This window comes from Dendrobates tinctorius, unplaced genomic scaffold (assembly GCF_039654945.1).
Source record: "Dendrobates tinctorius isolate UK_male_01 unplaced genomic scaffold, ASM3965494v1 ptg000393l, whole genome shotgun sequence".
Classification (NCBI taxonomy): domain Eukaryota; kingdom Metazoa; phylum Chordata; class Amphibia; order Anura; family Dendrobatidae; genus Dendrobates; species Dendrobates tinctorius.
In genome coordinates, this window is record NW_027362059.1 from 528043 (window position 1) to 554318 (window position 26276).

Here is a 26276-nt window from a genome sequence, read left to right on the forward strand (position 1 = left end):
GGTTGTACGTCCAGTAACAGTAATGGCTGGTGGTTCTATGTCCAGTAACAGTAATGGCTGGTGGTTGTTTGCCCAATAACAGTAATGGCTGGTGGTTGTATGTCCAGTAACAGTAATGGCTGGTGGTTGTATGCGCACTAACAGTAATGGCTGGTGGTTGCATGTCTAGTGGCAGTAATGGCTGGTGGTTGCATGTTCAGTAACAGTAATGGCTGGTGGTTGTATGTCCAGTAACAGTAATGGCTGGTGGTTGTAAGTCCAGTAACAGCAATGACTGGTGGTTGTATGTCCAGTAAGAGTAATGGCTGGTGGTTGCATGTCTAGTGGCAGTAATGGCTGGTCGTTGTGTGTCCAGTAACAGTAATGACTAGTGGTTGTATGTCCAGTAACAGTAATGACTAGTGGTTGTATGTCCAGTAACAGTAATGGCTGGTGGTTGCATTTCCAGTGTCAGTAATGGCTGGTGGTTGTATGTCCAGTAACAGTAATGACTGCTGGTTGTATGCCCAGTAACAGTAATGGCTGGTGGTTGCATGTCCAGTGACAGTAATGGCTGGTGGTTGTATGTTCAGTACCAGTAATGGCTGGTGGCTGTATGCCCAGTAACAGTAATGACTGGTGGTTTTATGCCCAGTAACAGTAATGGCTGGTGGTTGTATGCCCAGTGACAGGAATGGCTGGTGGTTGTATGTCCAGTAACAGTAATGGCTGGTGGTTGTATGTCCAGTAACAGTAATGGCTGGTGGTTGTATGCCCAGAAACAGTAATGGCCAGTGGTTGTATGCCCAGAAACAGTAATGGCTGGTGGTTGTAAGCCCGGTGACAGTAATGGCTGGTGGTTGTATGTCAATTAACAGTAATGGCTGGTGGTTGTATGTCCAGTAACAGTAATGGCTGGTGGTTGTAAGCCTGGTGACAGTAATGGCTGGTGGTTGTATGCCAGGTGACAGTAATGGCTGGTGGTTGCATGTCTAGTGGCAGTAATGACTGGTGGTTGTATGCCCAGTAACAGTAATGACTGGTGGTTGTATGCCCAGTAACAGTAATGGTTGGTGATTGCATGTCCAGTAACAGTAATGGCTGGTGGTTGTATGCCCAGTAACAGTAATGACTGGTGGTTGTATGCCCAGTAACAGTAATGGCTGGTGGTTGTATGCCCAGTAACAGTAATGGCTGGTGGTTGCATGCCTAGTGGCAGTAATGGCTGGTGGTTGTATGCCAGGTGACAGTAATGGCTGGTGGTTGTATGTCCAGTAACAGTAATGGCTGGTGGTTGATTGCCCAGTAACAGTAATGACTGGTGGTTTTATGCCCAGTAACAGTAATGACTGGTGGTTTTATGCCCAGTAACAGTATTGGCTGGTGGTTGTATGCACACTAACAGTAATGGCTGGTGGTTGTATGCCCGGTGACAGTAATGGCTGGTGGTTGTATGCCCAGTAACAGTAATGGCTGGTGGTTGTATGTCAATTAACAGTAATAGCTGGTGGTTGTATGTCCAGTAACAGTAATGGCCAGTGGTTGTATGCTCACTAACAGTAATGACTGGTGGTTGTATGCCCAGAAACAGTAATGGCCAGTGGTTGTATGCTCACTAACAGTAATGGCTGGTGGTTGTAAGCCCGGTGACAGTAATGGCTGGTGGTTGTATGTCAATTAACAGTAATGGCTGGTGGTTGTATGTCCAGTAACAGTAATGGCTGGTGGTTGTAAGCCTGGTGACAGTAATGGCTGGTGGTTGTATGCCAGGTGACAGTAATGGCTGGTTATTGTATGTCCATTAACAGAAATGGCTGGTAGTTGTTTGCCAGGTGACAGTAATGGCTGGTGGTTGCATGTCTAGTGGCAGTAATGACTGGTGGTTGTATGCCCAGTAACAGTAATGACTGGTGGTTGTATGCCCAGTAACAGTAATGGTTGGTGGTTGCATGTCCAGTAACAGTAATGGCTGGTGGTTGCATGCCTAGTGGCAGTAATGGCTGGTGGTTGTATGCCCAGTAACAGTAATGACTGGTGGTTGTATGCCCAGTAACAGTAATGGCTGGTGGTTGCATGCCTAGTGGCAGTAATGGCTGGTGGTTGTATGCCAGGTGACAGTAATGGCTGGTGGTTGTATGTCCAGTAACAGTAATGGCTGGTGGTTGATTGCCCAGTAACAGTAATGACTGCTGGTTGTATGCCCAGTAACAGTAATGGTTGGTGGTTGCATGTCCAGTGACAGTAATGGCTGGTGGTTGTATGTCCAGTAACAGTAATGGTTTGTGGTTGCATGTCCAGTGACAGTAATGGCTGGTGGTTGCAAGTCTAGTGGCAGTAATGGCTGGTGGTTGTATGTCCAGTGACAGTAATGGCTGGTGGTTGCAAGTCTAGTGGCAGTAATGGCTGGTGGTTGTTTGCCCAGTAACAGTAATGGCTGGTGGCTGTATGCCCAGTAACAGTAATGACTGGTGGTTTTATGCCCAGTAACAGTATTGGCTAGTGGTTGTATGCACACTAACAGTAATGGCTCGTGGTTGTATGCCAGGTGACAGTTATGGCTGGTGGTTGTATGTTCAGTAACAGTAATGGCTGGTGGTTGTATGCCCGGTAACAGTAATGGCCAATGGTTGTATGTCCAGTAACAGTAATGGCTGGTGGTTGTATGTCAGGTGGTTGTATATCCATTAACAGTAATGGCTGGCGGTTATATTCCTAGTGACAGTAATGGCTGGTGGTTGTATGTCCAGTAACAGTAACGGCTGATGGTTGTATGTCCAGTAACAGTAATGGTTGGTGGTTGTATGCCCAGTAACAGTAATGGCTGTTGGTTGTATGCGCACTAACAGTAATGGCTGGTGGTTGTATGCCTGGTGACAGTAATGGCTGGTGGTTGTATGCCAGGTGACAGTAATGGCTGGTGGTTGCATGCCAGGTGACAGTAATGGCTGGTGGTTGTATATCCATTAACAGTAATGGCTGGTGGTTGTATGCCCAGTAACAGTAATGACTGGTGGTTGTATGCGCACTAACAGTAATGGCTGGTGGTTCTATGTCCATTAAGAGTAATGGCTGGTGGCTGTATGCCAGGTGACAGTAATGGCTGGTGGTTGTATGTCCAGTAACAGTAATGGCTGGTGGTTGTATGCCCAGTAACAGTAATGACTGGTGGTTGTATGTCCAGTAACAGTAATGGCTGGTGGTTGTATGTCCAGTAACAGTAATGGCTGGTGGTTGTATGTCCAGTAACAGTAATGGCTGGTGGTTGTTTGCCCAGTAACAGTAATGACTGCTGGTTGTATGCCCAGTAACAGTAATGGCTGGTGGTTGTATGACCAGTAACAGTAACGGCTGGTGGTTGTATGCCCAGTAACAGTAATGGCTGGTGGTTGTATGCGCACTAACAGTAATGGATGGTGGTTGAATGCCTGGTGACAGTAATGGCTGGTGGCTGTATGCCCAGTAACAGTAATGGCTGGTGGTTTTATGCCCAGTAACAGTAATGGCCAATGGTTTATGTCCAGTAACAGTAATGGCTGGTGGTTGTATGCCAAGTGACAGTAATGGCCAATGGTTGTATGCCCAGTAACAGTAATGGCCAGTGGTTGTATGCCCAGTAACAGTAATGGCCAATGGTTTATGTCCAGTAACAGTAATGGCTGGTGGTTGTATGCCAAGTGACAGTAATGGCCAATGGTTGTATGTCCAGTAACAGTAATGGCTGGTGGTTGTATACGCACTAACAGTAATGGCTGGTGGTTGAATACCTGGTGACAGTAATGGCTGGTGGTTGTATGCCCAGAAACTGTAATGGCCAGTGGTTGTATGCCCAGAAACAGTAATGGCTGGTGCTTGTATGCCCGGTGACAGTAATGGCCAGTGGTTGTATGCCCAGAAACTGTAATGGCCAGTGGTTGTATGCCCAGTGACAGTAATGGCCAGTGGTTGTATGCCCGGTGACAGTAATGGCCAGTGGTTGTATGCCCGGTGACAGTAATGGCCAGTGGTTGTATGCGCACTAACAGTAATGGCCAATGGTTGTATGCCCAGTAACAGTAATGGCTGGTGGTTGTGTGTCCATTAACAGTAATGGCTGGTAGTTGTGTGTCCATTAACAGTAATGGCCAATGGTTGTATGCCCAGTAACAGTAATGGCTGGTGGTTGTGTGTCCATTAACAGTAACGGCTTGTGGTTGTATGCGTACTAACAGTAATGGCTGGTGGTTGTATGCCCAGAAACTGTAATGGCCAGTGGTTGTATGCCCAGAAACAGTAATGGCTGGTTGTTGTATGCCCGGTGACAGTAATGGCCAGTGGTTGTATGCCCAGAAACTGTAATGGCCAGTGGTTGTATGCCCAGTAACAGTAATGGCTGGTGGTTGTATGCCCGGTGACAGTAATGGCCAGTGGTTGTATGCCCAGAAACTGTAATGGCCAGTGGTTGTATGCCCAGTAACAGTAATGGCTGGTGGTTGTTTGCCCAGTAACAGTAATGGCCAATGGTTATCTGCCCGGTAAGGCTAGTTTCACACTAGCGTTTATTCAACGCAGCGCCGCTAAGCCCCGCCCCCTGCCGGCTCCCTGCCCACCCCATCCGGTCATCGCCGCCTACTATCACACATGGACGCTTGTGATCTGCGCACCCTATCTTGAGCATAGGGTGCGCAGATCGTGCGCTGGTCGTGTGCTAGTAGGATTTTGGTGTGCGCACTTTTGAAGGTGCGCCCCTTGTGCCGAACGCAGCATGTTGAATTTCGGCGCGCACGGCGCACCTTCAAAAGTGCGCAGCGCACGCCAAAATCCTACTAGCGCACGGCCAGCGCACCCTATGCTAAAGATAGGGTGCGCAGATGGCAAGCGTCCATGTGCGATAGTAGGTGGCGATGACCGGATGTGGCGGACAGGGAGCCGGCCGGGGGCGGGGCCTAGCGGCGCCGTGCTCTGCATCGAATAAACGCTAGTGTGAAACTAGCCTAACACTAGTGCCCAATGGTTGTATGCCTGGTGACAGTAATGGCTGGTGGTTGTATGTCCAGTAACAGTAATGTCTGGTGGTTGAATGCCCAGTAACAGTAATGGCTGGTGGTTGTATGTCCAGTAACAGTAATGGCTGGTGGTTGAATGCCCAGTAACAGTAATGGCTGATGGTTGTATGCCCAGTAACAGTAATGGCTGATGGTTGCATGCCCATTAACACTAATGGCTGGTGGTTGTATATCCATTAACAGTAATGGCTGGTGGTTGTATATCCATTAACAGTAATGGCTGGTGGTTGTATTCCCGGTAACAGTAATGGCTGGTGGTTGTATGTCCAGTAACAGTAATGGCTGGTGGTTGTATGCACACTAACAGTAATGGCTGGTGGTTGAATGCCTGGTGACAGTAATGGCTGGTGGCTGTATGCCCATTACCAGTAATGGCTGGTGGTTGTATACCCAGTAACAGTAATGGCCATTGTTTTTATGCCCAGAAACAGTAATGGCTGGTGGTTGTATGCCCGGTGACAGTATTGGCTGGTGGTTGTATGCGCACTAACAGTAATGGCTGGTGGTTGTATGCCTGGTGATAGTAATGGCTGGTGGTTGTATGCCAGGTGTCAGTAATGGCTGGTGGTTGTATGTCCATTAACAGTAATGGCTGGTGGTTGTATGCCAGGTGACAGTAATGTCTGGTGGTTGTATGTCCATTAACAGTATTAGCTGGTGGTTGTATGCCAGGTGACAGTAATGTCTGGTGGTTGTATGCCCGGTAACAGTAATGGCCAATGGTTGTATGTCCATTAACAGTAATGGCTGGTGGTTGTATGCCCGGTAACAGTAATGTCCAATAGTTTTATGTCCAGTAACAGAAATATCTGGTGGTTATATGCCAAGTAACAGTAATGGCTGGTGTTTGTATGCCCAGTAACAGTAATGGCTGATGGTTGTATGCCCAGTAACAGTAATGGCTGGTGGTTGTATGCGCACTAACAGTAATGGCTGGTGGTTGTATGCCCGGTAACAGTAATGGCTGGTGGTTGTATGTCCAGTAACAGTAATGGCTGGTGGTTGAATGCCTGGTGACAGTAATGGCTGGTGGTTGAATGCCTGGTGACAGTAATGGCTGGTGGCTGTATGCCCATTAACAGTAATGGCTGGTGGCTGTATGCCCATTAACAGTAATGGCTGGTGGTTGTATGCCCATTAACAGTAATGGCTGGTGGTTGTATGCCCATTAACAGTAATGGCTGGTGGTTGTATGCCCATTAACAGTAATGGCTGGTGGTTGTATGCCCAGTAACAGTAATGGCCAGTGGTTGTATGCCCAGAAACAGTAATGGCCAGTGGTTGTATGAACAGAAACAGTAATGGCCAGTGGTTGTATTCTCAGTAAAAGTAATGGCTGGTGGTTGTATGCCCGGTGACAGTATTGGCTGGTGGTTGTATGCTGCCCAGTAACAGTAATGGCTGGTGGTTGTTTGCCCAGTAACAGTAATGGCCAATGGTTATATGCCCGGTAACAGTAATGGCCAATGGTTATATGCCCGGTAACACTAATGGCCAATGGTCCAAACACGGCAAGTCTTTATTATTCAACCACCACAACCCCTTTGTATACCAGACCAATGCCCAAACCCCATAACCTCCTTATCCAACATCACTGAAGGGGAGCTTGCTCATCTCTCCAAATCACACCTCACCACATGCGCACTTGACCCCATCCCATCTCCTCCCCAACCTCGCCACCACTCTTATCCCATCTCTAACCCACCTCTTCAATCTATCACTAACTTCCAGTACCTTCCCATTTGCTTTCAAACATGCTACAATCACGCCTATCCTCAAAAAGCCAACCTTCGACCCAACCGCTATGTGCAGCTATCGCCCAATATCGCTGCTCCCATTCGCTTCCAAACTCCTGGAGCAGCATGTCCACGCTGAACTTTCCTCCCATCTCTTATCTAACCTGCTCTTTGACAATCTTCAATCTGGTTTCCGCCCCCATCACTCCACTGAGACAGCCCTGACCAAAATTACTAACGACCTACTTACAGCCAAAGCGAATGGACAATACTCTATATTCCTCCTTCTAGACCTGTCCTCTGCCTTCGACACAGTTGACCACTGCCTCCTAATACAGATCCTCTCTTCCTTTGGCATCAAAGACCTTGCCCTATTCTGAATCTCCTCATACCTCTCTAACCGCACATTCAGCGTCTCCCACTCCCACCCTCTCTCTGTTGGAGTCCCCCAAGGCTCTATTCTAGGACCCCTACTCTTCTCAATCTATACACTTGGCCTTGGGCAACTCATAAAGTCCCATGGATTCCAGTACCACATTTATGCCGATGATACCCAGATCTACCTCTCTGGCCCAGACATCACCTCTCTGCTCTCCAAAATCCCGGAGTGTCTATCAGCAGCCATATCCTCCTTCTTCTCCTCCCACTTCCTCAAACTGAATGTGGACAAATCTGAACTGATCATATTTCACAGATCTTCTTTACCTGACCTATCTATAACAATTGACGACATCATGCTTTCCCCCGTAACGGAGGTCCGCTGCCTCGGAGTAACCCTTGACTCTGCCCTGTCCTTCAAACCGCACATCCAAGCTCTCTCCACTTCCTGCCGCCTCCAGCTCAAAAATATTTCCAGAATCCGTCCCTTCATCAACCCTCACTCTAGTAAAATGCTTGTGCATGCTCTCATCATCTCCCGTCTCGACTACTGCAACATCCTTTTCTGTGGCCTCCCTGCTAACACCCTCGCACCTCTCCAGTCCATTCTTAACTCTGCTGCCCGACTAACTCATCTCTCTCCTCGCTACTCCTCCGCTTCTCCCCTCTGCAAATCTCTTCACTGACTCCCACTCCCTCAGCGAATCCAATTCAAATTACTAATACTGACCTACAAGGCCATCTATAACCTGTCTCCTCCATATATCTCTGAATTAATCTCCTGATATCTTCCCTCACGTAATCTCCGATCCTCCCAAGACCGCCTTCTCTCCTCCACACTTATTCGCTCCTCACCCAAGACTTCTCCCGAATAGCCCCCATCCTCTGGAATTCTTTGCCCCAACACATCCGGCTATCAACCACACTCGGATCCTTCAGACGGAACCTGAAAACCCATCTCTTCAGGAAAGCCTACAGCCTGCAATGATCCCCGCTGCCCCCTCACCACTACTGGAGCCACCGCCTCACCATCACTGGAGCTGCTGCAACCCCCTAACCTACTGTCTCCTTCCCCACCATCCTGTAGAATGTAAGGGGATCCCCAGGACTCTGGCATGAATGGGCTAGAATTTCATAAATTTCTCAGCATTCAGATAACTCGTGTAAAAGAACCCGGTCCATATCTTCATACAATGGTGACTCTATTGACACTGGTGCTCCTTGACTGATGATCATCACCATGGGCTCAGTGTGATTCAGTTCTCCACTGATCTGCCCATAACTTATGTCAGGAAATATGACGTAATGTCATATTGTTCAATCACACATACAGAGCTCTGCTGCATCTCCTGGGTTTGGAAGTGGCAGGCAGGCACAGTTCACAGACCTTTCCCCTCACTAAGCTGCAGCCCCCCTCTCTCTCCCCTGCTATACAGCTGTGTAACATGAGCCCCTAGTGTGCCAGCAGCACAAAGAACAGTTACGACCCTAAACTGGTTGGAAGCAGTTCTTGAAGCACATGTTCTCTTTGTCCTTGTGCAAGCTTGAATATCATAACACCAAGTATTCGTAGAGGTGAGAAATTTACATTTTTGGCATCTGCATCAGTAGAGCTGCCCACCAGTGGGTTTTGAAACGCCGGCGACCAGCAGGAGCCGAGAAATGGATTTCGACCCAACCGAGCCACACCATATTTAGACTTAAGTGAAAGCTAATTTTGTCCTAAAAGCTACAATACTTCTGTCATCCCACTGTGAGCCTTGCAGTCCAAGTTATAGCACTCATAAGCTTTTTAATAACTTTCAAAAGGGGAGTGCATGCCATAGCTCTGCCCACTCAGTGAGGTCATGGAACAGAGAGTATAAGGCTAGGAAGCCCAATTAGGCGGTTGTCATTTGCCCGGGGTGTCAGCTAGGAGGCTGTGCTGATGGACCATTTTCCCTTGGCGAAGGTGCCCCTCACCCTCCTCCACATGGCGTGCCGTTGACTGATAACTGTAAGTTTCATATCTTAATCCACTTTTATTTTATAATTGTTGTATATACTGCATCTGTCTCTCTTTGTAACATCTTTTGTACTTTTGTAAACACTGCCTATTCTTTTTGGAGTAAAAATCTATAAAATTTTACTAGTTCCATTTTCCTTGCTCTATAAACTTATTGCCACGTTCTCCGTGCTAAATCCACGCTACTATTGAGTTGGCTCCTAACCCGATATTGATTTTAATATCAGAACTAGGAGCTGGTGGCAGCAAAGTGTGTTCTGGGGTATTTGGTAGTTTCTGTCAGGGACGGAACGCAGGTTTTACTTGTGAATTTCCTGCCTGAGCCGGGGAATACACATACCGCCCTCCCTGCAGAGTGCCTAATAGCCAGTACACGACCAGGCAGCCCTTTTGGTGACTATTTATCCTAGGTGTAGTTCCCTGATTGACCTGAGGGTAAGGGGGTGCCAGAGAGCTGCAAGTTCCAGACCGGAACGGGATAGTGGGATATAATAAATCCCTGATGAACTGGGGGCAACTAAACACCCCCAGTTCATGCCAACTTGGTGAACAGATTCATATCCAATAATAATCATGTCCATCCAGGACACCCAATAATTAAAGTCCTCTAACTCTGCTCATCTCTATTCCTGGGCACAATCCTAAGAATTATTGCTTTGTAGGCATCTGTAAATGCCAACTCTATTAGTATTTCCATGATGCAGCCCATACGCCACTGTCCTGTCCACTCTTACCTTAGGGCAGCTGTGGATTCTTTCAATTTGCTGAGACTTGGAGATGGTGGCTCCAGGAGCCGTGGATCATTGACTGGTGTGATGGGACGTGGAATCTTGCTTTTTGAATACTCTTCCCTTTTTATACACAATGGTTTCTCTTTCCTTACTTTTATGGGGATTGAGTCTTCAAGTTCGGGAGTGTCTTCCTCAGACCCCGTTGTAGACAATGTCTCAGATGTTCTCCTCCGATCTTCACTAGATGAAGCAGATGATGAACCTGCTGAAGCCAAACGCTGGAGTCGGATCTGCCTTTTCTCCATCACCAGGCGAGCCAGATCCAGTTGCTTTGTTCTCTTTTGGAACCTCTCCTTGGCAGAGTTGGACATAGACCTATCTGATCCTGTGTCTTCCTCTGACAGAAATACAGGGATGCGACTTCTAAAGCGCATCCTAGCAGCTTCACTCAAAGCCTTGCTGGTGCAAAGGTCAGTTTCATTAAGGCGATGAGTGGAAAGCACAATCTTTTCTTGCTTGCTGTCTTCATTTATCATGACTTTCTCTAGCTGCTCTTTGGATCTGTTTACTCCATTAACTTCATGTGGAACCAGCTCATGATCCTCCAAGTGATGTGCTGACATTGCATAGGAGTCAATTTCCACTATTCCCACAGCAGAGGTAATAGCTCCCTTCTGTCTCTGCACTCCACATTCCTCAGTTTCGTGAATAATGGCCTCATCTGACTGTCCCGGGGCTGGATGCTCCTCCAGTCTTAACTGCCCGGTGGAAGACATAACATTTAGGTGTGTCTTTTCAGCAATGTGAACAAATGTGCGTTCAACTTTGGTAAAGGGAGAAGAGGTGACAGCGGTGGCAGCAGCGATGCAAGGAGGTTTTGGTTCTGATTTAAGTATGGAAGATAAAGTACCTGGTTCAGACACATCTAATTGACTACCTGTGGGCGGGGGCCTTTCTCCTTGAGGTGTCAAAGCAGCAAGTGTTCCCAGGTCAAGGTCTGGCATGAGTTCATTAGTGACTGGTGACTTCTTCATGTCTCCAGGAGAAAACAGCACTAAGGTCTTTGAGCCTTCCTCCAGTTCCAGGTCATTCTCTGCAGTGGAGGCTCTTCCTCTAGAATCTTTCTGGTCATCTGCCAGTAAGGTAGAAGGAGCCCCTTCCTGACTCCTCTCCGTACTTTTCTGACTGACATCACTACTGGATCCACTCTGCAGATCTATATCCAACCCCAGAAGCTCGGCCTCCTCTTCCTCTGTCTCCTCTGTTTCTTCATCTCGAGGACATCTGCCATTGATGATGATGTGGGGTTCAGGAGCATGCATGGCAGGCAAGACCACAGTGGAAAAGTCCACCTTCTTCATCCTGTGAGGAACACGTAGCAGTTCTTTGCTATCTGATATGTCTCTCTTAAAGTCTTGGTAAGACAAGCTTAAAGGCACGACCTTGGGCACTCCATTAATTTCAAAGTGCTTCAGGTTCAGGACCTGTGTGAGAGATACAGAAATACCACAGATTACAGAAAGACACAAATTGTACAAATAAATGATGAAAAGGAGAGCCCACACCACCTGACCCGAGGACCGTATACAGTCTACAATCTATGTATACAACATGTACATAACAGGAATACACATATGGATATTACAGCTCACCATTCCTATAGGTGTTGGATTGGTTTAGGATGGAAGGTGGTGGAGCAAGGAGAGATCCGATAACTGCGATGTTCAGGTGAAGAGTTAGTCCAGCACTGCTTGAAAGGTAAGACTTCACTTTGATTCCTCCCTTACAAACAGATTTTGTGCATGCATCAGTAATAGAGAAATCCAAATCCGTTGTGACAGCGTCTCCCGGACTTGTTTTGTGGTTCAAGGAGAACTTACTCAGCTAAGGAGACAACCTTTGTTATGAGGCTTTTAAAGTAAGAGAACAGTGCAGATGTAGAATCGAACAATGCATTATTTTTCTTAGTAAACCTCCTTTTACCAGATTGCTCGACTACATCTACGAACACGAGACAAGTCAGGGAGACGCTGTCACAGCGAAAACAAGTCTGGGAGACGCTGTCACAACGAAAACAAGTCCGGGAGACGCTGTCACAACCAAAACAAGTCCGGGAGACGCGGCCACAACGAAAACAAGTCCGGGAGACGCGGTCACAACGAAAATAAGTCTGGGGAGACGCTGTCAAAAGGAAAACAAGTCCAGTTTACGGGGTCATAACTAAAACAAGTCCGGGGAGACACTGTCACAGCAAAAACAAGTCCTGAAAGACGCTGTCACAATGACAACAAATCCGGGGAGATGCTGTCACAACTAAAACAAATCCGGGGATATGCTGTCACAACGAAAATAAGTCTGGGAGACGCGGTCACAACGAAAATAAGTTCAGGAAGATGTTGTCACAACGAAAACAAGTCACAACGGGTTTGGATTTCTCTATTTCCGATGCATGCACATAATATTTTGTTTGTAATGGAGCCAAAAAAATGAAGTCTTATCTGTTGTGAACTCATTTTCTGGTCTGCCTCTGGTTTCTGGCGAGGGAGCTGGTTGTGCTGACAGAGGAGTTGTGAGTTCTCTTTTCGGGCTCCCTCTGTTGGTGGCAGGAGGTAATGAAGCTGATCTAATTAACAGAGACCTGCCATCTGATAATGAGGATGAGGAGTGGACATCTGGATTCTCAGACTGGATTTAAGACAGCCGACTTCCTATTCCCATGCTGGTGATTTTTTCCTGCCTCCTGAGGTCTTAGTTTCCAGCTCAGTTCCTGCCTTCTCAAGCTAAGTTGTTCTCTGCTTATGTTCACATTTGATTTGGTTTGGTCTATTCAGTTTTTTGTGTGGTCTGCCAGCCCCGGCTGGGGCTGTGCTGAATTTCCACTCTTATGTCATTGTATGTGCTAGTTTGCTTTTTGTCCCTTATTAGATTGGCCTCTTGCTCTGTTCTCAGAATATGCCAGAGTGCTGATATAGTGGGCGAAGTCTAGTGACTTCAGGGTATTTTTTGCTATCAGACGTGTTGGACATTTTTGCAGGGTTTTTTGGCATGATTGCAGACAGTATCTTTCCTTTCCTGTCCTTTCTAGCTAGTGTGGGCCCCATCGTTTGCTCAGCCTATTTTTCTACCTGTGTTTGTGCTTTCATCTTGTCTCACAGTCAATACATGTGTGGGGGCTGTCTATTCTTTTGGGGTCTGCTCTGGGGCAGTTTAGATTTCCCCTTTTCTTGCTTTAGGCTTATTTAGTCCTCCGGCTGTGACGAGGCATCTAGAATCATCGTAGGTACGCTCCACGGCTGCTGCTAGTTGTGTGGTTAGGATCAGGGGTTTGCAATCCGCGTAGTTACCAACCTGTCTGGTTTTCTGTTACTTAGCTTGGTCTTGTTTTCCTCCTAGGTGACCCACTCATAACACTTATCCTTAATGCAGTGCTGGTTTAACGCTTCACCTATAATATATAATTAATGTGTGTACACTATAGGTAGTGGGAGTGCATATATACAAAAGTGAGTGCGCATGTACAGCTACTAAATGGAGAAAATTATTGGATCCCATATCTTAATGATTTTGGGTTTCTTGTTCAGTCTCATTGCCCCTAGTATACCACAATGACACTATTGTATAAGATTAAATGCAGGTGGATGTGGGGGGGCACACACAATATATAATAAAGGGGAATGACAAGGTTATAAAGGCGTGTGATCATGTTATATACTGTAGGAGTGTGACCTTGTTATATGAAGTGTGATAATGCTATATAGGGGTGTGATCATGTTATATAGGGATGTGACCAGGTTATATAGGGGTGTGATTGTGATATATTGGAGTGTGATTGTCATGATCCTATGGTAGGCTTGGGACTGGTGCACCAGGGGTTAATCATTGTGGCCTCTCTCTGGATCTGGGAAGGCTTTTGATACGATACACTTTATTGATCCCGGGGGAAATTACGGTATTACAGCAGCAATACAAACAGCAGTACATAAAATATTAGGACACGAATCTTGAACAAGTATACCAACATTACGTAACAAATAAATGTGGGTAGTTCAGGTATATAAGTCACTGTTAATTGACATTAGTACACCTGTAATCAGTCATTGTTGTCTACCACCCTTAGGAAATTATTATACATCCCCATAGCAATAGGTACAAACGATTTCCTGAATTTCTCCTTCTTACACCTTAGTAGGATTAGACGGCTGCTGAATGTGCCCTTCTGCTTCAGCTCGTATAGTGGGTGTGTATTATTGTCCATTATAGCCCTACACTTCTTCTGAATCCTGTCTTCCACTACCTCCTCAAAAGAGTCCAGATGGAGGCCAACAGCCGCACTTGCCTTCTAAGATAAGTTTGTTGAGCTTATTAGCGTCAGCTACTCGCACGCTACCCTCAGGTTGCTCAAATCCTTGTCAGTTATACTCCTGCCCTCAGTTGAGTTAAGTTGAACCCTGTGTGCCTGTGCCTTGTGCCTGTTCTCGTGTGTGATACCTTGGTTCTGACCCGGTCTGTTTCCCGTTTTGTATTTGCCTGCTGATTTGGTACTGTCTGTTTGCTCACCTGGTTCTTTGACTTATGCGTGGTTTGACTAGTTTCCTGACTTCTTTGGCTTGGCCCTGACTACTCTCCTGCTGTTGGCTCCGCCACGGTCCCGCCCCCTGTGGTCATGTGTCGCAGATCCTGTCTGCCGGTGGTAGCGTGCCATCACGTCTCTGTTCCCGGACACTGCAAACCCCGTTCGTCTGCAGTGCACAGGACGCATACATACCGGTCGGTACCTAGCACGCGGTCCGTGATATTATAACTGACCACAACTTTTTTTTTCTCTCTTCTGTAGCATAGACCCAATGCGCTCGCTGTCTAAGCAGGTAAAGCACCTGACTCACAAGCTGCAGAAGTTAAATTTGGAGCAGCGTGCCTTGGCCCAGTCCCACCAACAGGTTGCGGACACGGTCCAGGGGGCTCTGGCTTTGCGATACAGGGGGAAGGGGATAGAGATGTCACTTTAGTTCCCCCCGCACCCCCAGTTAAGTTACCCAATACGTTCTCCGGTAACAAGAAAGAATTTAGAGTGTTTAAGAAAGGCTGTAAGCTCTTTTTCTACTTGAGACCCGCACCTCTGGGGATGAGAGTCAGAGGGTGGGGGTGATTATGTCTCTGCTTAGGGGGGCTCCGCAAGCCTGGGCGTTTTCTCTTCCCTCTACGGCCCCTGAGAGAATGTCTGTGAATGTGTTTTTAGAAGCACTAGGGCATATTTACGATGAGCCTGATCGAGTGCGCTTGGCTGAGGACACAGTGATTAATGTCTGTCAGGGGAAACATTCGGCCGAGAGGTTTTGCTCAGAATTCAGATGTTGGGCTGCTGAGGTTTCATGGGACAATGTCACCCTCCGAGGTTTGTTTCATAGAAGCCTGTCTGAACGTCTGAAATATACCTTAGCCCTTCATCCTCCACCTGACTCTCTGGAAGACGCCATGACCCAAGCGATTCGTATGGATCGCTGACTACGGGCGAGAGGTGTTTTGCAACGTGAAACACCACTGTTTTCCAGTGAAGGTTAGGCTGGAGCTACCTCTGAGGCTATGGAGGTGGGCACCATTACCTTCAAGGAGAAAGAGAGAAGACGCCGCCGCGAAAATCAGTTGTGCTACTACTGTGGAGAATCTGGACACTGGAGGAAGGACTGTCCATCCTGCCCTTCATCATCAAAGGAGACGGGAAACGTTTAGGTCTGGGTAGTAGTCGAGGAGGCTATCCAGACCTTCAGGTACACTTTTCTTCATTTTCCAAAGTTTTGCTGCAGGTGGAACTTCTAGTGGACAATTGTCCTTCTTTTTCTACAGCTTTTGTGGATTGCGGTTCATCCATCAACCTGATCAATCCCCATTTAATCTCCCAATGCAAGATAGGGACAGTTAGACTCCATACTCCTGTTAAAGTGGTGGCCATTGACTCTTCTGCCCTCACCAAAGAAGGGATTCGTTATGTCTCGGAGGTCTTCTCATTCAAAGCAGGCTCTAATCATGTGGAGGAAATAAGTTGTTTTGTTTTGGAGAATTTGCCGGCTGGGTTGGTTTTGGGTATGTCCTGGTTACAACGCCATAACCATATCATCAATTGGGAGACGGGGGAGATTGTCCAATGGGGTCCTAATTGTGTTAACCATTGTTGTAAACCTGAATTATTATTTGAACCGGTCAAATCTGTTTCTGTGTCGTCTGTCAGTCTGGAGGGTATTCTGGAGTACCTGAAGGACTTCCAGGACGTGTTCTCTGAAAGTGAGGCTGAGGTCTTACCGCCACATAGACCTTTTGATTGTGTCATTGAGTTGCTTCCGGGGGGCTGTTACCGAAAGCCCGTCTGTTCAATTTGTCCAGTCCTGAACGGTTAGCCATGAAGGAGTATATTGAGGAAAGCCTCTGTAAGGGACATATACGGCCTTCTGTTTCTCCTGTGGCTGCCGGGTTTTTTTTCGTTAAGAAAAAAGATGGCGGTCTGCATCGACTTTCGAGAACTCAACAAAATTACTGTAAGAAACATCTATCCTCTTCCCCTTATCCCAGATTTATGTAACCAGTTATCAGGGTCCAAATGGTTCTCCAAATTAGATCTCTGGGATGCTTACAATCTGATAAGGGTTTGTTAGGGGGATGAGTGGAAAACGGTGTTCCTCACATCAGAGGGACTTTTTGAAAATCTGGTCATGCCGTTTGGACTTACTAATGCTCCCGCTATTTTTCAAAATTTCATTAATGTGGTGTTTGCGTATCCTATAAGCCGCTTTGTTATTATTTATTTGGATGACATTTTAGCGTATTCCCTGGACAGTCAGACTCAATTTACAACATCTACGCACGGTTCTCCAAAGACTCAGAAAATCAGTTGCTTGTTAAATTGGAAAAATGCTCATTTTTTTGTACAAGAACAGTCTTTTTTGGATCTGATTGTATCCTGTGAGAGGCTTTGCATGGATCCTAAGAAGGTGTAGGTGATTGCAGATTGGGTTTAACCCCGAGGTCTTAAGCGACTGCAGCGCTTCTTGGGATTCGTGAACTATTATCGGAAGTTCATTAACGCACGTCCCTTAGAAACCCGATGTGTACCTTAGTTACCAGCTGATCGCTGGTCTCCAACCTGTCACACGCAGCGATGCGTGCTGGCCAGCGGGAGACCAGCGATCAAAGAAATGTCCAGGCCATTCCAAAAGCGATCAGTGATACTGGCAGGGGGGCCGGTCGCTGATAGGTGTCACACACAGCGATCTCGCTGGTGAGATCGCTGTTGCGTCACAAAACTTGTGACTCAGCAGCGATCTCGCTAGCGAGATCGCTATGTTTGACAGGGCCCTTACTCGCAAGGGGGCGGATGTTAGAAATTGGTCGGGGCTCACCAAGGAGTCCTTCGTGGCACTTAAGAAATGTTTTATGTCCGCTCCTATTTTGGTACAGCCAGATTGGTTTAAGCCTTTTGGATGCTTCTTAGGTGGGGGTGGGGGCAGTGTTGTCCCAGGGTCCTGCCGCTTTAACCAACCTCAGACCCTGTGCCTTCTTTTCCAAGAAGTTCTGTTCCGCCGAAAGCAATTATGATGTGGGCAATAGAGAAGTTTTTGGAAGGGGTGGCTTATCTGATTATAGTAATCACGGATCATAAAAATTTGGCATATATTGAGTCCGCTAAGGCTACTTTCACACTTGTGTTTTTTTGCGCTGCGCACCGTGCGCAGTGCAAACACACATAAAAAACGCATCATGCGTTTGTGCGTTTTTTTGCGGTTTTGAGCATGTTTTTTTCTAAAAACGCATGCGTTTTTTTGCGCTCACGTGCGCATTACCGTGCGCACGTCAGCGCACCCATAGACTATAATGGGTGTTTGGGTGAAAAAAAACCGCATTGTGTGCACATGCGTTTTTTTGGGACAGACCGGACGCACAAAAAATGCAACTAGATGCATTTTGTGCGCCCGAGCGCACACTACAAAAAAACGCATGTGCATACAAACGCGTAGAAACGCATGTTTATCAATAGTCAGTCAAAGAAAAAAGAAACATCCGGCACTGTCCCTGAGAAAGAAATACCCGCAAAGCAGGGCTGTGGAGTCGGAGTCGTGGAGTCGGAGTTAGTTTTGGTTGGAGTTGGAGTCGGTAGAAATGTACCGACTCCGACTCCAGCTTTAAAAAAAATGTATTAATATTTCATAATTGAACTTTCATATGAATTTTATAAATGTTACTCAAATATATATGTTCTATCAAACTATGAACAACAGTGATAAGCAGTTCTGCTGGAGATAGAGACATTTCTTACTTCTTGTGTGTCACTGTTCTCCACTGCCCTTATCTAATCTTATACTTGGTTAACCTCATGCTGCCCCAACCCCCCTACTTACAATCTATGAAACTGAAAGTGAAAATGTGTTGCAAATTCTTAGTAGTAAAGCTCCTCCTCTAGACTAGATCATACTAGGTGTGCGTCTTCCAAGCATCTCACAGCTGCCTGCTACTCAGAAGAGGAAGACTGTAAGAAGTATAATCCTTTCAACAAACTTTGCATCAGTTAACTGTGAGCACATGAGGAATAATAACAGTATTACTGACCACTATATCAGTTGTACGACCTGGCAATAATTTTGTACAATTGTTTTTAGGAAAAACAATTGTCATTTGGATTGTGAATGCAGAATTAAAAACCTGAGAATGTCAAAGAAGCATCACATTAAATCAGCTGTATTTGAACATTTCACCATCACTCAAGATAGAAAACATTATGTCTGTCAGTGTATGACAAATGATCCAGACGAAAACAAATGCTGTGAAGCCAAGATGAGTGCATATTCAGGCAAAGATAAAAATGCTCCTACCAGAGCTTCTAATCTAAAGAGACATTTACAGCGCTTTCATCCAGAAGTACTGAAAGCAGTGGATGAGAAAGACTGCATCCAAACCAATGACCCAGTGCCCAGCTCTTCCAGCCAAACAAAGGAGCAGAGAACTTTGCAGCCAACAGTTGCAAGATATTTTGTCAGTGACAAAGTTACTGTGACAATGACAGTAGATACATTTAAAAAACAGATCATAGAGCTTGTTGTAAAGGATAGTGTGCCTATTTCATTATTTTCACGACCAGCTTTTATGTGTCTGAATGGGGAAATGGCCCACAAGCTTGGTGTTTCTCTGGAGAGAGAGAGTATTAGAAAATTAGTAATCGAAGAAGCTTTTAAACAAAAGGAAGAACTTAAAAAAACTCTCAAGGGACACTTTCTGTTTCTTAAAATGGATGCCTGTACACGTCACAGAGTGAACTATTTTGCCATCAATGTCCGATTTGTTTGTGACAAAAATGAAATAGTTACCAAGACATTGGCAGTAAAAGACACCAAAGCTCATCACACCAGTGAGTTTCTCCAGGTCTTGGTGGAAAAGGTTCTGCAAGACTATGAACTTAAAAAAGAGCAAGTTCTTTCTGTCGTAACTGACAATGCTTCAAATATGATAAGTACTATTAAGCTAATGAATGAGAGTAATGATGGTGACCAGCAGCTAGAAGAACATTCTGGGTCCACAGACACAGAAATGTTTGAAATAGAGGAACACAGTATTGTAACTGAGGAGCAAACTGAAGTTGCTTCAGATGAACAGCAACATGATAGTTTAGATGATCTTGTTGAAACTGTGTCAATATGTTCTTTCATTCATCACATGCGCTGTGTTGTGCATACGCTACAGCTGGCTATAAGAGACAGTCTGCAAGAAGGACATGCTGCTGCACTGATTGGCAAGGTGAGAAAATTGGCTACTGTTGCCAGAACCCCTAAAGTTGACTCAATTTTGAAGAGACGTGCTGGAAAAGGGGCAATTATTGATCAAGCCACACGATGGGGCAGTACTTACTTAATGATTCAGCGCTTGGTTGAACTGAAAACCTTTCTTGTAGACATGGCTAACCCTCAACTGACGCTAAATGAAAGTCAGTGGAATCAGGTGACTGAGCTGGAAAAATTGCTAGAGCACCCATTTACAGTGACTAAAAAATTACAAGCAGAGGACTTAACTCCAGGTATTTTCTTAAAGGAGTGGAAGAACCTGATGTTTCACCTGTCCCAAAGAGGAGGGTTAATTGCAAGTGGCATTGCTACATCAATGAAACGGAGAGAGGAGCTACTATTACAAAATAACATTCTTTTGGCAGCTGTTTATGTAGACCCAATGCATCGGATTCTTCTAGATGATCAACAGCTAAGTAAAGGAAAAGAAGCTCTGTTTGAAATAGCAGTAAGGATGAAAGGGTTGCAGAACAGTCAGGAGGAACAAGAAGAACTTGGTCGTCCTGCCACATCTTCACCCTCATCATCAACTGATGAAGAATTTAATTTCGAAAAATATTTGGATCACAAGGACCGTGCAAAGCGTTCCCGCATAGAAGAAGAGTCATCCCCATCAAGCAACACAGCCAGTACATTTCAGCAGAATTTTTCATGTGCACTAAAAGAAATTGAGAAATTTGACCGTTCATCAAAAATAACAGTGCAACAAGCGATTCCTCTGTATCCTGACATTGTCAGAGATGTTGCCCGAGTGGTTACTGCTTTGCCACCAACACAAGTTAGTGTAGAGAGGTTGTTCTCTGCTCTCAAAATAATTAGATCAGATTTGAGGGCATCCATGAAGGAGGATCTGACAGAGGCAATACTTTTTCTGAGGACAAATTTATAGATTTCTTCTTATTAACTGCATAAAAGTGTTTATTGCATATTTACTTACAGTTTAGAAAAGTTTATAAAAGTTATTTGCTATATTCTAATTGTATTCTAATAAATGTAGTTTTTGCTCTAAGTGGTCTGATTACTTATATGATGGTGAGAAACTGAATAAGCACGATGTTTAATATTTTACAACAGTAAATTTGTTGTTATGAATTGGCCATTTATGAAGGAGTCGGAGTCGGAGTCGGAGCCTGATAAAATCCAGGAGTCGGAGTCGGAGTTACAACTGTGGCTTACCGACTCCACAGCCCTGCCGCAAAGCCACTTATAACCGCTGTCAGTGTGACACCTGTAACCCTTGCTGAACGGGTGCTCTATCCATGTGAAGAGAAAACATGAAATATCATAGTAGGATCCTCGGAAATACACAGTTTCTGAATTCCCACCGCTCACACAAGTGGTAATAAATTTCTGGTACAAATATAGCACCAAAATGAAAATCATTAACAGACCAAGTAGATTAGGCCCCCTCTTTAATAACATAGACTTCCCTCCTGCCACGACACGGATTTCATTTCTTTGTTGGGACTCTGACGACCGGGTTAGTCTGGGCCAGGCTGCAGACAAGATTGCAGGATTCCCTGTGGTGGGGGATATGAGGACGGCCTGCCCGGGGAGATCGATACCCTGGCTTGAATTTATTCAGCTCAAGAGCTGTTTTTCAAAGATAGATCTTGGCCTGCCGACACCATTTGAGACCCTTATGCAGCTAACGGAGGGCCCTGCTCATGTGATCTCACTCCTCTATGGCCTGATCTCTGATTTGGAATCTACAGACACGCCCCGCTTCATCACTGCATGGGAGAAAGATCTGCAGATTAACTTCTCCGATGCGGATCGCCATAAAATCTTCACCCTGACTCATAAGTTGTCTATCTCTTGTGAGTCACAGGAGAAGAACTACAAGATCTTGACTAGATGGTATAGATGCCCTGACATGCTGCACAGGATTTATCCGGGGGTCCCTGATTTATGCTGGAGATGCGGAGAGGACGGGGGCTCCATGCTACATGTCTGGTGGTCCTGTCGTCTGCTGAAGCCATTTTGGTTGGCGATCTTCCAGATTTTCTATATCATTTCTGGAATCAGGTATGAACCATCTCCTCAGATTGCTCTCCTTTCTCTAATCCCTGGCTCATTAAAAACAATTAAAAGGGGCCTCTGGAGATTTTGCCTAATAGCAGCAAGAATGATCATACCCAGGCATTGGAGATCCATGAGGGTCCCTTCTGTGATGGAATGGGTGGTGGAGATGGACAGATTGGAGCGTATGGAATCACTGATGTCCCAAGATAGGGGCTCCACATCTAGACAGGGACACACTTGGTTTCCTTGGCATTCATTCAAAGAGAGTCCGGAATTTGCCAACTGGATACATATTTAGCTCCCGAGTAATTTAGATGATTTGAGTTAAATAAGTTAAATTATTATTTTTTACTGATGGGCTATAATCCCCCCCTTCTTCCTTCCCTTACCCTATATCCCCATACCTATTTTTTCCTTACTCTTACTACTATGTCTTCTCCCTCATGTCTTTCTCTTCTGTTCTCTACTTCCATACTTGAATAATGTTTAATTACTCAGATAATGGTAGTATATGGTCTATTGTATTGTACCCTTTCTTTGTTATTAAAAAAAAAAAACTTTAATAAATATTTTCTGAAATATCATAGTAGGAAAAGACAGCAGGATGGCCCTCACCGGTCTCTTGGAATGATTCCCTTTATTTCATATTAATAAAGCAGAGGCATCGGCACGGGAGAAATGCAAAAAGACGATACAATGCACTTCAACAGGTCGCGGGATCAAGGAAACACTAATCTATACCACACGTGTGAATAAAAGAAACTCCACCCTTTACCTGAACGGGTCTTAAAAAAAACCCAAAATAAAAAAGTAAAAATAAAGACAAGCATAATTTACATACAGCATCTGCAATAGAACCAGCAATCATAACCGCTTCAGAGAGATACGGACACATCCACTGTTAGACCCAAAGGACCTGTGGCCTTTGTGCGGAGGATCCATTTGGCCTCTATTTGTTTCTTATGGCTCCCTCCATGCTGCGGTGCAGACACCCTTTCAATGCCAGTAAGCCGTGATCCTCCGCATTCCCCCCATGTACCTTCCTCATGGGTTCAATGAGTCTAGGGACACCCTTTCCTGTGCTAATGGAATTGAAATGTTCCCTGAATCTTACACAGAGGGGCCGGATCGCTTTCCCAACGTAGAAAAAACCACACGGGCGAAACAATGCAAACAAAGGAGGTCCTGCAAGTAGTGAACTCCGAGACTTCGTGACATACAGCTCCCATCTTTACAGTTTTACCACTTAATTTAAATGGACACCAAGAACAGTTTTTACATATGTAATTTCCCCTTGGGGCGTCGGATTCCAACCAATTATTTTGTTTGAAGTATATAAAATTATTTATTCGCTATGTGGATGACAATTTCATTGTGTGGGACGGGTCAAAGGAGGATTTCAGTTTATTTGTGGAGTTTCTTAATTCACAGAATAATATGAAGTTTACTTTGCAATTTGGAGGCTCGGAAATAGATTTTTTGGATGTCAGATTAAAGTTAACCAATGGAGTTTTGTACACAGAAATATTTCGTAAATCTTCATCCACATACTCCCTCTTACATTACAATCGTGCTCACCCCCATCATGTAAAGAATTCTCTGCCTTATGGCCAATTTTTGAGATTAAAGAAATTTAATAGTCATAATGAAGGTTTTCAGAGACAAGTGGATCAATTGCGAATCAGATTGAAAAAAAGAGGATGTCCTGACTCTGTTCTAGATTCCGTCTTACAGAGGGTTAATAGTGAACCAGTTATTACCGGGCAGATCAAGAAAGGAAAAGAGAAACGGTTTGTCTTTAGTTTTACATATAATTCTATGGATAGACACATTAGAACAGTCATCAGACAGAATTGGCACCTACTGGAAAGTGACAGAGACCTCACAGATGTGGTCAGGAGAGTCCTCTATTCGCGAGTAAAAGAAGTACGAACCTCCGGGATTTATTAGTCAAGAACAGATCTCAAAACAAACGAAATAATTGGTTGGAATCCGACGCCCCAAGGGGAAATTACATATGTAAAAACTGTTCTTGGTGTCCATTTAAATTAAGTGGTAAAACTGTAAAGATGGGAACTGTATGTCACGAAGTCTCGGAGTTCATTACTTGCAGGACCTCCTTTGTTTGCATTGTTTCGCCCGTGTGGTTTTTTCTACGTTGGGTAAGCGATCCGGCCCCTCTGTGTAAGATTCAGGGAACATTTCAATTCCATCAGCACAGGAAAGGGTGTCCCTAGACTCATTGAACCCATGAGGAAGGTACATGGGGGGAATGCGGAGGATCACGGCTTGCTGGCATTGAAAGGGTGTCTGCACCGCAGCATGGAGGGAGCCATAAGAAACAAATAGAGGCCAAATGGATCCTCCGCACAAAGGCCACAGGTCCTTTGGGTCTAACAGTGGATGTGTCCGTATCTCTCTGAAGCGGTTATGATTGCTGGTTCTATTGCAGATGCTGTATGTAAATTATGCTTGTCTTTATTTTTTTATTTTGTTTTTTTTTTGAGACCCGTTCAGGTAAAGGGTGGAGTTTCTTTTGTTCACACGTGTGGTATAGATTAGTGTTTCCTTGAGCCTGGCACCTGTAGAAGTGCATTGTGTCGTCTTTTTGCATTTCTCCCGTGCCGATGCCTCTGCTTTATTAATATGAAATAAAGGGAACCATTCCAAGAGACCGGTGAGGGCCATCCTGCTGTCTTTTTCTACTTTGAACGCATGTTTATGCGCACCCATGTAAAGTATAGGAAAAAACGCAAATGTGAAACCAGCCTAAAAGGCTGACTCCTAGACAAGCTCGTTGGTTGTTTTTTTTCACGCTTTCAGTTTTCTATTACTTTTCAACCTGGTTCCAAGAATGTTAAAGCAGATGCCTTATCCAGAAGTTTTGGGACTGCCTCCCACCCAAAACGCCGTCCTCCATTCTTTGTCCCGTGGTAGTGGAGCCAGTTCCTGCTTCTAAGCCAGGGGATAATAATAATAATAATCTTTATTTTTATATGGCGCTAACATATTCCGCAGCGCTTTACTCTTTGCATATATTTTCATCACTGTCCCTGATGAAACCGGAGTGCCCGGAGGAAACCCACGCAAACACGGGGAGAACATACAGTACAAACTCCTTGCAGATGTTGTCCTTGGTGGCTAACCACTGAGCCACCGTGCTGCCCCCCCGGATAAATTGTTTGTTCTGGAACACTTGCAGTTTAAGCTCCTGCAGGAGTTTCATGAATCCAGGCTAAGTGCCCATCCCGGTATTATGGCCACACGAGAGGTGGTGGCCGGAGTTTTTAGTGGCCTAAGCTTGGTTCTGAGGTCAAGAAATTTATATCTGCATGTGGGGTTTGTGCCCGTTCCAAAAGCACTCAGACGGCCGGCTGGGGACCTGGTGCCTCTGCCAGTTCCTGACAGGCCATGGACTCACCTGTCCATGGACTTTATCTCCGGGCTCCCACCTTCCAAGGGCAATACCGTGATATGGGTAGTGGTGGACAGATTTTTGAAACAAGCACATTTTGTTCCCTTGGCGGCGTTGCCCACAGCAGAGACTTTGTCTAGGTTGTTTGGGCAGCATGTGGTCCGATTGCATGGGGTACCCCTGAATGTGGTGTCTGATAGAGGTGTGCAGTTTGTGGCCAAGTTTTGGAGGGCATTCTATAAGAAGTTGGGCATTTGATTATCTTTCTCTTCTGCATATCACCCGGAGAATAACGGCCAGACTGTACGCACTAAGGGTCCCGTTTCACATAGCGACGCACCAGCGATCCCGACAACAATACGACCTGGTAAGGATCGCTGGTGCGTTGTCACACAGCAGCTATTCTGAACGATTCCAGCCTGCGTCCCTGAGTTCTGCGTCGCCAACGAGGTCGCTCGAGGAGTCCGGTTTTCAGTCAGGAATTTTCTGCATACGTGTGCACATACCCTTACTCTTTCCTGCTGGGTGTGGCTAGAGCTTCGCATTAAGTTTCTGAGTCTTGCCATGTGTGTTTGGTGTTCAGCTCCTGTTCTGCCTGTGTTCAGTTCTAGGAAAGCGAATGCTTGTTTTTTCTGCCGGCTCTGGGGGGCGGAGTATCCAGATCCGCCTTTCCTGGAGGCTGCATACCCAGGCCCGTTTCTGTTGTCTTCTTTCCCGCCTCCCTGATGGCTGCATTCTCAGGCCTGAATCTTTGATCCTGTATCTGTTCCTGTACCTGACCCTGTCTGAACTGTGTCCTCTGTGTTATGTTCCTGAAGTCCCTCTGTGTCTGGAACCCTGTACCCAATGACTGTGAACTAACCTAGGTTCATCTTTTAAAGAGGGAGTCCGGTGTTTTTGCTGAGTGTTTACTATGCTGTGCTCAGCCTGCTATGCGGTGCTAACTCCGTCCGGTCCCGGTCCAACCCGGCAGTGCTTGCACCATCCCGCTTGAGTTCCTTCCTAGGTCCGATGCCCGAAGCCTGCGGACCGTAGTTTGGAACCTGACGACCGCTGCCTGGTGCCTCGAGATCGTGTACGATGTTTGGAATCTGGCGACCGCTGTCTGGTACCCGGGGCCCGACCACTGCTGCCTGGTCCTGTGCCG

General features: G+C 45.8%; 1 protein-coding gene across 3 annotated transcripts in view; it reads right to left on the bottom strand.

The window, feature by feature from the left end:
• TTBK1 (tau tubulin kinase 1) overlaps positions 1–26276 on the bottom strand; it is a 268616-nt gene that overhangs the window by 8751 nt on the left and 233589 nt on the right. For all 3 annotated transcript variants that reach the window (XM_073563522.1, XM_073563520.1, XM_073563521.1), the window contains one exon: positions 9875–11355. In XM_073563522.1, coding sequence (XP_073419623.1) covers positions 9875–11355 — 1481 coding nt within the window. The remainder of the gene's footprint in view (positions 1–9874; positions 11356–26276) is intronic.